This window comes from Lissotriton vulgaris, chromosome 3_1, assembly GCF_964263255.1.
Source record: "Lissotriton vulgaris chromosome 3_1, aLisVul1.2, whole genome shotgun sequence".
Taxonomy (NCBI): domain Eukaryota; kingdom Metazoa; phylum Chordata; class Amphibia; order Caudata; family Salamandridae; genus Lissotriton; species Lissotriton vulgaris.
In genome coordinates this window covers 286,868,917-286,885,019 of record NC_141689.1, presented here as the reverse complement: position 1 = coordinate 286,885,019, position 16,103 = coordinate 286,868,917, and the positions used below count along the sequence as shown (strand labels likewise).

The following is a 16,103-nucleotide window of genomic DNA, read 5'->3' as shown; positions in this document are numbered from 1 at the left end:
ATGCCACGTTGGACGAGATCTGCCCTATGTGGTCTCCGGCATCCCGCTATTTGCTTTAGTGTAGTTCTGTATAGTAATCTAGGAACAACCCATTAATTTCTAGTTAAGTGTATACCGACCCTCCCGTTGGGGTTGTCAGTCCCAATATAGGCGAGCCCCGGGGATTTGGGTTAGCTAGCCATGCCAATAAAGTGCCCGCTTTGTCCCCCTCCACATGCACCCGTGCCAGATAGGACTTGTGGTCAAAGCAGCGCAATCGCTCCACCTGCGCTGGTACCGCCTCCTTAGCTTCCAAAACTTCCCTTTGTGCACCCTGAGTCTACGGGCGATTCCTTTCGGCTGTTCGCACTTCCGTACCCCCACCATTTTAGCGATACATAGGCCCGTGTTACCACCTTAAAGGCATCCCACTCTAGTGCCAATGTTGTTGCTGTGCACTCGTTCTAGTCAAAATATACTGGGTGATGCCTACCCTAATTTCCTCAAGGAAGACCGGGTCCTCCAGTGCCTCGGGTCATAACCTCCATGTCGGTACCACGGGTCTCTCCCGGGTCCAACGTATAGTTACTAGTAATGGGTTGTGGTCTGAAAGTGTTCTTGTGAGGTATTCACTGTTGCACACTTTAGCATGGATGTCAGAGGTACACAGTATTGCGTCGAGTCGCACATGCAGCTCGTGCAGAGCAGAAAAGTAGAAATAATCCTGCTCTTCTAAATGATGTCGCGCCACGTATCATCCAACCTCCACCTCTCTTGCCCTTCACGCCTAACCTTGGATAGTCTATGTATATGTGCGTCGGGCAGTCGGGGGGTGGGATCTATCCATCGTGGTGTCCGCTATGGAGTTGAAGTTCCCTCCCATTAATACTGGCCCAGTCAGGTATGGTGCTAGTCTCCCAGATAGATGACTAAAAAAGAGGACCTGATCCACGTTAGGGGCATATATACTACACAGTGTTACATCCACGCCATTAAGGCGACCCTCCACTGTCACAAACCTCCCTTCCAGATCCGCCACACTGTTCGTCAGTTGGAATGGGACTCCTGTTCTTATCCATATTAGCGCTCCCCTTGCAAAAGCTGAATATGCCGTATAAAAAAGTTACCCTCTCCTCCTGCGTTTCAGCGCCATTCCCTCTGTTTGATTAAGATGCGTTTCCGGGAGGAAGGCTATATGAAACCCCCTACGCACCAGATAAGCATGCACCTTATGGCGTCTAACCATCGTGTGTAGCCCCCGTACATTCCAGGTTATACATTTCAAATCAAATAACGTCCCCATGTCGAATTCCAAATCTCTCAGACGACCGCCCACTCCCAAACCACTTATAGGGTAGTTCTTCTGGACCCAAGTTAAGTAGGGGCCAACATCCTCAACCACCTGTGGTTTTGGGTTGCCTGCCCTGGTGTAGAGGTGCTGGTCGCAAGGGTAGCCTTGAACGCTACAGCTGAAGTCTGTGGAGAGACCTGTAAGCAGAATACTACTGCAAGTGGGGACTTTGGGGCAAGTCTGTTGAAACCCAAAGGGGGGTTCAGTTCTTGATGGTCTCTGGAACAATGGTGCACAGTCGGTATTCTCAAACTTAGGGTGGGGAGGCTCGGGTGCAGGGATGTTTTGTCTGGCTAGTCGCTTGCGATAGGGGCTCTCACTTTTAGGGTCGACCTGGAGATTGGGGCAAAACAGGACAGCAGGGCCACTGTCTGTGCTGACTTTGGTGATGCTGAAGTCCCTAGTCAGTAGGTCAGTCTTGTTGGTGTCCGGGCTGGATACTGAACAAGCCTTGGCTGCCTCAAGGAGTCTGGTATCTCAGGGAGTAGTATAGGGTGGCTTCTAGGGGTCCTGGCATCTCCAAACTTGGATGGGGAGATTGATAGAACCTCCATGAGCATGGTGAGCAGGATATCTTCTGCGTTAGTGGACCAGGTGGTCAGCAGATAGGTGAACCGGCTGTTCTGTGGCTGCAGGGAAGCGAAAAAACAAGTGCATGAACGTAATTGGCTGGATTTGTTAAAAACAACCTAGAGCCAAAAGTGAGAGTGACCGAATGGTCATCGTATCTAAATGCTCTGAGTTTGATGTTAAAAAAACATAATACTAAAACATTGGCCAATGTTACAATTGGAGTCAGACTTCAAGGACCTGTTCAAATCCAGACCCTTATTTGCTTACACGAGAGGAAAAAACTTGGGGGAAATTCTAAAGCAACCTAAGAAAAGTCAATCTACCTCACGAGGAACAAGACCATGCAACAATTGCAATAATTGTCATAATATCATTCCAGGAACAAAAGTGACACATCCCATGAAAGGATATGATATACCATTGAGAGTAACGGCAACTTGTGACACTAACAATCTCATATACTTACTCAAATGCCCATGTGGCATGGTATATATTGGAAAGGCTGGACGCAAACTCAAGACTCCCCTTAATGAGCGCAAATCCAATATTAGAACTAAGTCTTAAATCATCTGTAGCAAGCCACTTCAGTGAAATGAATCACAACATCTCGCAACTGAAATTTATGGGTTTGGAAACTGTCAACAAAGTAGAAGGAAGAGACAACAACAGGATGCTGTTAGTGTGAAAATTATTGGATTTATAGACTAAATTCAATTAAACCGTATGGACTCAATGAACGCATTGAGCTCGCATGTTATCTGTGACTTTTTGATACAATGACTTACCCATATCTAATGGGCATCTCTATTCTGAAGTTTTTTTTGGCCATGTATTACGCATACCACAAGTTGTAACATTTAAGTTTTCTTATCATTTTTTTAACCTTCATTTTTTTAACCTTCACTTTTCATAATGTACTATTATTTATTGTCAGCATGTTGTGATTCCTATTTAGAATTGTGATTTCCACACAATTATATTCAATATCATTGTCTATTTTCTGTTTCACACACTTGCGACCTCCCTTAGTCCCATTTCTATAACCACGCTTTTTCACCCACGTGACCTATCCACTTCCTGGTTTCGCGTATGAAACCTAACAGGGAACTCCCACGATTGTCCATACGTTCGCGAGCCTAAAGACTACGCCGACCGTGTTACCATCCCTTGATCACACGAGTAAGTAAACGCTGACCTGCCATATTGCTCGCGTATACGGCCGCTCGCCACATTTGCTTGCGACGAGCTGCCTTAATTTAATTTATTACCGCTTTAAATTTTCCCAATCACCGTTACTCGAACGCGTTACTAGTAGTGTTCCATTTCCCCTTTATAATTATGTGACTGCTTTTGAATATCAATGAAATCCCATTAGTATGATCCATTCACTTTCATTACCGTTTTAAATTTGGCAACCACACCCATTTTCCTAAACACCTCGTTTTTTTAACTTCACAATGGTTGGGTTTAAGGTAATTTTTCTATTGTGATCTATTCATTGATTTTTATTATCATGTGTGACGTTCAATATCATACTTAGAACAATAGGTCGTTTTTTTGTTTAGATGCTTTGGAGCTGGATTTATCTATGCATACTTATGAAATGGGATTGAACACATGTTTTCAACAAAAACTTTATTGTTAATGGATACAATGTGATTACATTCAACAAGAAGACAATAAATTCTTCAAAATTTGCTAAGTTTGTTTCTTGAATAATAGAGGAGGATTACACCGTCTACTAGTGTGCCCTAAGGGATGTCATCAGTTTCCAATTGATCACACTCCTTATTCATTTGATTTTACTCACCCATGGGTGGAGGGCGACACCTTAGGAGCACCTATTTGAACTTGAACAACGTTTCATTGAACTTAATTCAAACACAGGCTGTGCACGGGCCAATCAAATTCTATAGCCTGTTTTGTGCCATATGTTAACAGATTTGGACTAAAAAGTAATGCAGTTGATTAAATAAAAGCAAGTTAAACAAAATAATGGCATGTTTATTTTTCCTCCATAAGGGGGAAGAGTAATACTAATATGAAATATTAGTCTTGACTGGTACAAATTAAATTCAAACACTTTCTACAGTGAGCTATATGCATTTCTGGTGTTAAAAAAAGTGAGCCACATAGTTTCTGCATTCCTAAAATCCTGGTAGTGAAAGACCTTTTAGGTCTTATTCCCCGTTTTAAACTTAATTACGCAAGTCTAATTGTAGTGCTTAGAGCAGAAATATATTTTGAGCCTAAATAAAAAAGGTCGGAAGTATGTAGGTCAATTCTTCCAGATGGACAAAAATCGGCGGCTGCCGCGTGGGTACCGCCCTCTCATCCGGCCCCTGGTTCGGTGGCTGCCGCAGAGGGCCATCGGCCCTCACACGTCTGGTGAGGCTTGGGCCCTGTGCCTCCGGACCCACGACGTGCCACTGGTTTCCAGACGAGAGACGCACCATGCAGAAACGCGCCCGGACCCTGAATAACAGGACATCACATCCAGTATAAGGGTGAGCAGTGCCCCGTCATCCCCTTCCCGCCCAGCAGCGGGAGAGACCGGGGAGGCCTCACGCACAGGCAGACTGTGGGAGTATTGTGGTGAGGCGAAGGGGAAGTGCAGATCCGCTCCACTCTGGGGTCGGATCGTGTCCAAGTAGCGGCTGCGGGGAGTAAAGAACAAGATTCCCTCCTCCCGTCCCACGCCGTACATGATCTGCCTGACCAGGGTGTGGTGGCCTAGGGAAACCCAATACGGAGTCAATCTGAAATCGTGTTGAGGTGAAGCAGAGAGTCTGAACCAGACCGCCTCGCGCCAGGCTCGGGGGTCAGATTGGGTCCAGGCCAAGGTAGCGGAGAATGGAGAAAACGACCGGAGATGTAGTGTATGCACACAGAGGATGCGGCACACCCGGCGGGTTCTAGCGAAACACGACCACTCCCACATGGTGCCTAGACAGCACTGCCTGAGAATCATTGGGTCCGGGGGTCAAATCGGGCACCGTGGGAGCGCACAGAAGATGCAGCCCCTCCTAAAGGTCCTATAGGCGCAACATACACGTGTGAAGCCCGGGCCATAGTGCCCCCGAAAACAGTGGGTCCGGGGGCTGCACACCCTGTGGCAAGAAGCGCACAACAAGGGATAAACAAGTGGTGCTCACGCCCATCCACGCTGTTAACCACATACCGCAGCGTGCACGCAGCAATCCTGTAGATCGTTGTGGCCACAACCAAAGTATTACACCCCACGTGGCACACGGCTGCCACGTTTCTCCAATGAATGCCAACAGTACAACAGCTAGTAATGGGCCACCTATGCACAAACACGTAACAACCCAATACGCAAAATGGCAATTTGGAGCAGGTGCCCACGGAAGGCGGGAACACAGCAGGGGCACGACACACACAGCACTCGCTGCCAAACTGGACTCTGTGCAGGCCGCGGTGGAGAAGATCGGATTTACCCTGGACCAAACTCGCTGCTCACTGTAGGCCAAGATTGACAGTCACCTCCGACTTCACCCTACTACATGCCGATCATCTGGGAAGAAGTGCATCTGCAAGAGCAATCACTTGCGAAGCTGAATCCCATCACACAAAGCCACACCGCAGCCTTGCAGGACCTCATAGACCGCGTACACGCCATACAGGACAAAATGCAGGATGCAAAAGGGTGCTCACGACGTAACAATATCCACGTGGTGGGCCTTCTAGAGGGGGAAGAAGGACACAACCCAGAGAAATATACAGTGCGTTGGCTCAGAGAACTGCTACTACCCACTGGAGTGCTATCACCCTAATTCGTGGTCGAGAGTGCGTACCATGTGCCAGCTCACAACACCCTGACCGGAATTCGAGCCCTGCTAGATCCTTGGCCTCCTGTGACTCTATGCCCTCCAGACTTGACCCCGAAGATTACCAGCTACCAGATGTTACGCCGCAAACGGCAAATGGCTCCATATGACTCTTTATGAATCTGCTGAACTATATAGAACCAAGTGCATGCAAGTAACCAGCAGCCCAGCAAACTGAATTATCATAGCCAATCAATTGTTTGAATGTCTATTACAAAGCAGCGCCACCCCCATACACCTTCATGAGCAGCGCTTGCATGGTATCGAGATCGAAGGCACACGCACACTCTCCTCACACAATAGAATGGCTAGGAAGACATACAGTTGGATCACAACATTGAGGGACTAATCAACCCCATCTAGTCTCACGCCACACATACCCACACTAAATGTCGCACTGACACAGTCGTTGCCATAGTTGGGCATCCCAATTCTGGACGAACATCCTATTGGTACTCGCCCTTGACACTTATGTATGGTTTTGTTCATACTCGTGCCTTTTTTTTTAAAAAGTTTTATTATTTTGGAGCACACCCACGTACACCATGATCTATCCCACCTCACTTGTCCTAAATCGCCCTGTCCAACACAATGTCTGGACATGGCACAAGTTAACTTAGTTACATGGAATGTGCACGGCATGCACACCCCAGAGCGCAGGTACTCAATCTATGCTTAATGCACCACAGGTCTGCTGGCATTCCGTTACTTCAGGAAAACGCACATGTCCCAAAACAGAGCTAGAGCACCTGGGTTGAAGATGGAGGGCAAAACACACAAGATGATGGACGGAATGTTGCACAATGGGAAAACATTCACCCCAGTCACAGATCTGGGTTTAATCCATCGTTATTTTGCTCACCAAGCCACCCCAGTTAAGACATGGCCATATGCAAATCAGTCTTGACCCTGTGCCTCAGGGGTACATTCCAGACCGAACTGCCAAGCCATGTCTTCCCTGGACCGGAATCAAGCATCCTAGGACCGGATTTTGGCTATCATCCGTCTTCAGCCAGGATAGCTTGACTCTAGTGGCGTAGTCTGGGCATACCCTTCCCTCATGTGTGAACTGCAAAACACACAAGATGATGGATGGAATGTTGCACAATGGCAAAGCATTCACTCCCAGTCACAGATCTGGGTTTAATCCATCGTTATTTTGCTCAGATCTGTGACTGGGGTGAATGTTTTGCCATTGTGCAACATTCCGTAGCTACAAAATAGTGCACGCATTGCAGGGACATCCTCTAGGTGAAGGCACGCACAAAGTGTCGTCGTACGCAGATGATCTCCTAGTCTACCTGAGGGACATCAACGGCGTGCCTAGTCAAATGGCCCAGATCATGCAGGACTTTGCGGCCATATCAGGGCTGAAGGTAAACATTGACAAATCTTAACAATATGCCTTCGGAGAGGGGAACCGCGATCCAGGGCCTTGTGCTTAACGGGGGAAGGGTGCAGTGGAGCATGAACACATTTCGTTACATAGGCATACAAATATATAAACAGCCGACTGACCTATTCAATGGCAACCTGGGCAGGCCACTAACAACCACCAGATGCAATTTTGGAGCACACTCCCACTTGCCGTGACAGGCAGAGTAGCACTTGTGAAAATGGTGGCCCTGCAGAGATTGCTTTACTACTTTGTTAACCTGCCCATATACGTGCCTCCCCCCTTCTTTGCCACTCTGAAGAAGATGGCCGGAGGCTTTATGAGGTAACGGCCGGCATAGAGTGGCAGTGAAGAAACTATACTTGCCCACAGACCAGGGAGGCTTAGCTGCCCCCTGCATCGAACACTACTACCTGGCAGCCCAGCTGCAGTGGATAGCCAGATGGATGGCAGACCGACAACAAGACCACACAGGAACTGCGCACCTACCATACACAAAACCCCCAGCTTCTCAGGCTCTTCCATCCCAGTGCAAAAGCAAGACCCTCAGAACCCCTGATACTCAATGTGGCAAACAGATGATACATCAGGAGCTTCTACATAACCTGACACAACACCCTACACCCCATGCTCCCTTTAGAAGGTACCCCTAGAGGTAAATCTGCACTTAAAGCCACTGAGTTACTGAGTTACAGAACTGGCACGAGGCAGACAAACAGTCCCTTGGAGTCCTTTATCACAACGGATCACTCGTTCCCCACATGACAATGATAGAAGATGAGGGGCTCCCCCAGGCCAATCCCTTCTGCACGTCTCACTGGTGACTGCACTCTCGGTGAAATGGGGCGATCTCACTACTGAGCTACAAACACAACTCACCATGCAATATATATATGTCATGAGCAGGGCAGACACTTCACACAGTGGTTTGCAGGCTCATTCAGTCAATATACAGCGATCAGCCTAGACTCCCTCCGGCACAAGTGGGAGCACAATCTGGGCCGACAACCCTCGGATGCAGAATCCAGTCCAGTGAACATCCCCAGAAACATGAGATTCAGGCAAATACAATATTATTTCACTCAGAGATCTTATTTTACTCCTGCCAAAATCAACAGATACCTCGTATATATGCTCTGGAGCGGCACCAGCCTCATCGCATAATGAAGGGAAGCAGCGGATACACTCCATACATGCACTGAACGCGATATACCCTTCGACTGGCCGACATACCTGTTACACAAATTTTACAGAACCTGTAGCACCAAGGTAACCTCTAAGTTTCTAGACCTAGGCATAGTGGTAGCCAAGCGATTAATCACCAAGAAATGGAAGGCACCCACCTCCCCGCCCCTATGAATACAGGCATGAAGACACTGGTAGCACGCATGGGCTAGAGCGGAAAGCATAGCAATCCAGGGCGAAGAAACCATGGGCCTAAGAAAAGTCCATATCTCTGCAAACTGGGACGCAAACCTGATGGCCCTGCAGCAGGGCGAAGGGCGCACTAGACCCATCCCCGCAAGCGACCAATTCGGCAGTATGACGTCGCGCATATGAGCCGCACTTCCACACTAACCCAAGGCACTCAGCCTGAGACCATGTAATACACAGTCACACTTCAGCACGAGCTCTCGCAGAGATCCACGTGACAGGGAAGCAGGCATGGGTAGAATAGGTGAGGCCCGTACAGGAGAATGGATGGGATTATCCAACTCTGCTCCTAGTTTTGTTTTCTTTCCTAAATTGCCAGTTGTGCTATTCAATCATTGTTACTTAAGCACTACTAGTTGCTACATGTTACTCATCGCAAATAACAGCACAAGGTATCCCAGTGATTTCTCATGCATGCTTAAACAGTTATGGCGATTTGCATCATGTTAAACTCCTGGGTGCCATCGCTCAGTAACACCTCTGGTATAAGTAACTGACACTGTAATTACTAAAAAAACACATATGATGCAACTGCAGTTGTTTAAGATGGAAAAAGAAATAAAATATGAGGTTACAAGCATTTAATTGGTGTTAAAAAATGTAATGCCATCCGCCCTTCCTGACATTTTCTTCTCTCGTACTCTTTAATTGCCCAGTGAGCGTGAACTTCACTCGGGGCTCCCAAATTATGGCTTCAAAGCACTTGAACTCTTCCTAGATTAAGGCACACAGCCCCTGTCATCCTGTGCTTGCATCTTCCTGGCTAAATCCCCTCTTGGCAAACAGAAGGAGATGAGGGATGGAGTGCTGAAACTTTCACACACTCTCAGATCTGGGATTAATCCATCATTGTTCTTTAGCACACTTTGCCATGCCATTACATACCCAACTATATGCAAATCAGTCTTGAGCCTGTGCCTCATGGAAACAATCCAGCCTGAACTGCCAAGCCAGGTGTTCCCTGTACTGAAACAAACCTCCTGGTACCGGTTTCAGGGTAACACCCCTCATCAGCCAGGCTATCTTGAATCCAGTGGCGAAGTTAGCAAGGGATCAAAGTCTTGGCATACCCTGCCAACTTAGGGCAAACAAAGCAAACACTAAGCGATGATGGATGGAGCGCTGAAACCTTTCAGACACTCACCCCCAGTCACAGATCTGGGTTGAATCCATCATCTTTCTTTAGCTCACTTCGCCACCCCAGTTCAGAACTAGCTCTTGTTCATTTTTATTCTGGCCAATTATTACACTTCTGGCCTGCTTGGAGAGTAGAGGTTGCCTCGCAATCGCTAATATGCATGGCGATTAGCAGGATTTTCAAAATAGTGCACACATTGCAAGGAGTTAATTACTTGGTAAAGGCTTGTCTGCTTACACTTCTGGCCTGCTTGGAGAGTAGAGGTTGCCTCGCTATCGCTAAAATGCATGGCGATTGGCAGGATTTTCAAAATAGTGCACACATTGCAGGGAGTTAATTACTTGGTAAAGGCTTGTCTGCTTACGACGTTCTGCTGGAGCCTGTAAACTCCACCACGTGGTGGAGTCCGTTTTTTGCAGAACTCCATCCTCCAAGCGGAGCACGGAATAGCAAAATTTAGCAAACTCCACCCTCGTAGTGGAATTTGCCACTGACTCCTAGCTATTGTCTCTTCATCATATCCTCTTCTGATACTTAACTTATTGTGATCGACCCTACATCAGCATTGCCGCTAATGTTACATTAGGCATCACCAGCTCATTAAAAAAACAGTAATAACCTATTCACTGTTAAGGTCCATTGGTTGGGTTTAGGATTAAGGTAATGACACCATATTAAAAAATATATAGTTAATTAAATTACAAAAAGAGTGTATTCAGTTGGTAGGATTATAGTGTGGGCTGGGAATAACTGAATTCATACCGTTTTTCTTTCTTTTTTTTTTTAAATAAAGGTAAAGTAATTGACATTATTGTAATTACTTTTAATGCAGTTTAATATTAAACATGAATTATTGGTATACAATTGCCATTGGGCTAAAAGTCTTCTAACTAAATGTTTATTTGAATTTCTTTAACTCACATAAGTAAAAATCAGTGGGTATTAGGTTTGGAGTCCATTATTGTATTTTAAGTAAATATTATTTATAAAACATAGTTCTTTTTATTGGTTAACCTTTGAGTAGCACCAAGAATAGTAATGTAAAATATTTAACACAGATTAGGGCCAATGTCAGGATTTAGAATACTCTTGAGTATAGGATTTTAGTGTATATTAATGAAAAAACACAATATTTGATGCTAAATTAAAATATTGGTAAGGTGTTGCATGTATCTGGCTGTGGGAGGTGACTGGGTAGTCAGCAGAATGCTAGTGGTGTCTTGGACACAAATCGAGGGTAGAGGCTGGCATCATCCATGAGGATCAGAAATACTGAAGTGGTGATCACTAAGAAGGGGTCTTTCACCAATTACCCCACCCCAAGAAGATTCCGGTCACCCGCCGTAGCAGTAGATGTCTGAATAGCAGTTAAGGCACCTCTCAGCTGGCCTTTAATCCACCAACAGGTTGATTATTTAGGACCCTGATCAGGGTAGCCAGTGAAAACACTAAAACATATGAGGGAATGGGACAACCATCCTTTTGGAAATTGCAGCTCCTAGTTAACCTTCGTGATCCATGCCATATTCATTCATAGAATGGCTGGTATCTTGGTAAGAAAGTCCCAGTTGAAAAACTTCCAGTTAAGTCCACCTTAGTCTAAGTCCTTGTTAGATAGCTAGTCCTGACCTCTGCAACTGCTGCAGTCCAGCAACATTTTGCGGACTGGACCTTCATATATAAGAAAAGACCAGATTGAGGATGCAGATGAATGTTTTACTCTGAGGTCTACGAATAGTACTAAAGGACACTACCCCCATTAAAACTGCTAACATAAGGACTCTCCCTCCAGTTGCTATCTTAAAATTATATAATGTGCAAGAACCTACACCTACCTCCAGGAGCTATAGAGCACTGGTTCAGTAATACAGTAAAGGTAAAAAAGGCAGACAAGGTAGATCAATTCACCGACCCATTGCCAAATGGCAACTGCGGAAATTGAACTTGGTCCAGTCATTGAAAAGACATTTAAGAGTGGGAAAAAGCTTTTAAATAGCTTTCTTTTCTTAGTGACCAAGGTATGCTGTGTTGCTGGGTGAGCAATCTGCTGTTTGGATACAGCAGTTATTTCTGGCCATGACCGGAAACTTAATATAGTGCTTTATTGCTAGGGAAGAGGTGTGGCGCCGCGGCCAGGGCAACTTACACTGGACGCTGGGGCTCACGGTTCGATCCCGGGCTCCGGCGGCAGGGGTCTGCCCAGCACCATGTGACTCTGAGCAATAGCTTGCTTAATCTTCCCGACGGCCCCCAGCGTCATGATGCCTCCCGGTAGCTGTGCGCTTTACAAATACTGGATTTACATTTTTCCATTTACATTTACATGGAACAAACTGCATTCTTGTAAACCGTAATCTTTCAGTTGATTAAAGCATTATAATGAAGTATGGAGAATTAGTATGTATGAGCATTTGAAAACTGCTTGTGCTACTTAAAAAATATTTATTCTTCTATATTAGTTGTATTGCAATGTCTGTGAATATTTATAGTTTGATTTATTTTATTATTCCTGTGTGTATTATCTTTCAGTTTCTGGAAACTGAAAATCCTATTTATTTGTCTTGCTTTTGTATTTCAGCAGGTTGATTTTAGCTGGAACATGTATGCAGATGGTAATCTTACATTTACTGATCATTACCTAATTGAACAACTCAAGTCTGGAAACGACCCCACTGTTCAAATGTTTTTTAAACTGCTCGCCCTTTGTCACACTGTAATGGTGGAACGCACAGATGGTAAGTTTTTTTGAGCTAAAGGTCCAAACAAGGCATCTAAGAAACTTTTGGTAAAGATAACTTTTTCCAAGTGCTCTTCTCCCTAAGCAGTGTTCTTGTTTTCTTTTTTTCAAACTTAAAATAGGAGACCTAACCTATCAAGCTGCCTCTCCTGATGAAGGAGCATTGGTAACGGCAGCGAGAAACTTTGGCTTTGCCTTACTCTCCCGAACCCAGGATACGATCACAATAAGTGAGATGGGAACAGAAAGAAAATATACTGTTCATGCTCTTTTAGACTTCAACAGTGATAGAAAACGCATGTCTGTCATTGGTAAGTTTATTTTATTCTCCAAATAACTGCAAAAGTAATGGGAGCATGCTCTAGAAAGATAAACGGGGCTGATTATTTTTTCATTAGGATTTCGTATATGGAACAGTGACAATACTGACCGCTTCCATTAATTTGCCACACCCACTTAATATTTTCTTTCATAGCTATATTCCCTGGGCCCATTGTGCCAATCATCTTTTCCATTGGATTTATAAATGTGAATTTGCCCCCTTTCACTAGCATGTATTTAAAATAGGAAAAATACACAAAGGACAAATATCCTGTATACTTGCATACAATTTTAACTTGATTAGAAGCACATCAGCATTTGCTTGTCTGACTAGCTATTGTTAACTTAATGCTCACTCATGATAAAGAAGGGATATACTAATTCTTCACAAGGGGGAATGTATCTGAAAATTGTAGTTGATTTAGGTTTTTTTTAGGGCCCGAGGGAATAGGTAAATGGTAATGAGACAATTTGTCTTGTACCTTCATTTCCGTTAACCCAGTGTATAGTTTTCACACAAATATTGATAATTTTCTAGCTGAATTAAGAATATTACCTTTCTTGTGTGAGTTTGTAGTACCTATCGAATAATACTTAAGAGATGAAATTGTTGTGAATTGTCATGATTCCAAGGTTCAAGAAAGAATTTTGTGTTGCAGGAACCCTTCGTTAGTAGAAACATTAGAAATTGCCATAGGAATTGAGCACTTAGTTTCTGCATCCAAAGAATTAGGAAAAGCTAAGGCTATTGGTACTGAAGCAGTAAATAAAATCACACAAAAACCTACTTCTAGTTCTCTTCAAAATAATAAATCATTAAGTAATACACCTGATATGAATAAACCTGACGGGAAGACTGAGTGTTTCAAATGTGGGTCAGTCTCATCTAGCCAATGCCCCCAGTTGTCCAGCCATTGGTAAAACATGCTCCAATTGTAAAAAAAAAAATTGACACTTTGCCAAAGTATATAGAAATGTTGCTAAAGTAATGGGGTTAGATACTCAAGAAGATCAAACTACGTCAAGAGTATACAATGATGTTGATGATAATAAGAACATTGTTTTGTCTATAGATATGGTACATACTGCAGCACAATCACATCATGATGGTGGCGATTCAGTATGTGATAAGATTGGAAACGTTGATACTAGAGTTACAGTAGACTCTTGCTCTCCTATAACATCATTTCAGATACACTTTTTTATAAAAGATTGGGATGGCATTAATATGCTTCCACCAGACATTCGTATAGTAGCTTTTGGAGGCCAAGAGATTGACATGATTGGTTATTTTCCAGAAAGTTTGCAATTCAAAGATAGACTCATTCATTCAAAACTCCATGTAGTTAAGAAGGGTTGCAACATTCTGGGTTGGAGATATCAAGGAAAGTTTGGAATGGGTCTGAGACCTGGGACGGAGCACCCTATTTCTTTAGTGGATACTGTTGTGGTACTGAAATTCCGGACCCTGCTGTTCCACCGGTATCGAGGCCCAAACACTCGTATCACAAAATATCGTCGTACCATGACGAATTTGGTATCAACGGACCGGTAATGATTAGGACATTATCCCTATGCATTTGCGTCATGATTGAGTGATGCTAACACCCTTAAATCGTGGTTTCCGTTCCGAACCCTCAGACTCCATTTTGTAAACGGCATCCATCTTATGACTTGCCCTCATATAGTCAATTGATTAAGGCCGAGTTTGATCTGAAAGGACACGTCCACCGTAGCTGACTTCCCCATGACCTGGCCGAGCTGACTCCACTGCCTCCAGCCAAACCTGTTTGGGCAGCTCCTCGCCCAGTGGCCGAGTAAGATATCATCAAGGCACAACATGCCATAAACCATTCACTACATACAGACCATGTTTTCCATACACATACACCTGTCCATGATTCTTGTTTATGACCAGTTTTACGACGGGAGGGTGCCCGACCTTATTGGCGTTTCATCGATATCTGATGGGAATTCTGGGCCTGGCGGGGTAATCCATCACGATCCGGACATCTAAAATATGTGCTGACCAGCATGACTTCGCTCTTTGTATTATTGTAGAAATATGTGTATAACCATATCATAAACTCAAGAATTCTTGCCCGCAGCTGTTATTTCTGTATATAAGGAGAAGGCTGGTTCTGTAAAAACGAACAGTCTCCTGAGAACTTACAGCCCGTGCTGTTGTAATTCTAGGACACATGTTACTTGGTTGCAACCAATAAACCTCGATCTCTGACTTCAACTAGAAGACTCTGTGTTTCTGTAGTCCAAAACAGGGAGAACCCAGAGGTCTTCGGGTGTGGTCCCCTGGCACCACTGGGTCTCTAAAAACCCGGCACCTCACTGTGCAACAGAATGTGAATTCTTCAGACGATGTAAACATAGATTTGTTTTTGAGGACAACTTAGGAGTGGTTAAGGGATATGAGCATAAAATGATTCTTAAACCAAATGCTATCCCAGTTGTCTATAAAGTCAGACATGTTCCTTTGAATACTGGGGAGAGACTGAAGGAACATCTTCAAAAGTTATGCTCAGATCGAGTTATTGAGCTTAGAGATTCGTCCTTATGGGTTTCTCCCATTGTTGTAGCTTTAAAAAGGAAATCTGACAAACTCAGGCTTTGGGTTCACTTGAGGTCTTTGAATAAGAATATTCAAGTTGATTTTTTCCCCCTACCATGGATCCAAGACATGTTGGCTCAACTTACCGGTACTAAGGTTTTTTCTAATATTGGTTTGAGAGCTGCATACCACTGGATAGAATTGAACGACGACTCTTGAAACCTCACAGCCTTTAATACTCCCTTTGGAGCGTTTCGTTTTCATCCTTGCATCAGCTGCATCAGTTTTTCAGAAGCTAATGTTCCAGTTACTAGGAGACAAGAAAGACATACTTATCAAAATGATATCTTAATTTCTTCCATCTCAGTTCAAGAACATTTGGTTAAACTTGACTGTGTTCTTGGTATACTTGAAAATGAAATGAAATGAAAATAATATTTCTATAGCGCACTAATACACGCGGGTGTCTAGGCGCTGCAGCTTCATGAGGGGAGAATACACTGGGTAGCAGCCCCAGACAGTGGCAAACTGCCAAGTAAAGAGGTTGGTTGGATCTAGTTATTGAAAAGCCAGGTTTTTAGTGCTTTACGAAAAAGGAGCAGATTACTTGAGGTTTTTAGTGTGAGTGGCATGATGTTCCACAGTTTAGCAGTGGTGACTGCAAAACTCTTTCCTCCCCAAGTGGTCCTCCTGAACTTAGTGACGGACAGTTTTGCCTGGGAGGCTCATCTTAAGTTTCTCTTCAGGCTATAGCGATGGA

The 16,103-nt window shown here is 44.4% G+C and overlaps 1 protein-coding gene across 1 annotated transcript in view; it reads left to right on the top strand.

Moving 5' to 3' along the window:
• The window catches only part of ATP8B1 (ATPase phospholipid transporting 8B1), a 496,708-nt gene that overhangs the window by 319,027 nt on the left and 161,578 nt on the right, over window positions 1–16,103 (top strand). The window contains exons 15-16 of the mRNA XM_086960445.1: window positions 12,298–12,454; window positions 12,579–12,767. Coding sequence (XP_086816571.1) covers window positions 12,298–12,454; window positions 12,579–12,767 — 346 coding nt within the window. The remainder of the gene's footprint in view (window positions 1–12,297; window positions 12,455–12,578; window positions 12,768–16,103) is intronic.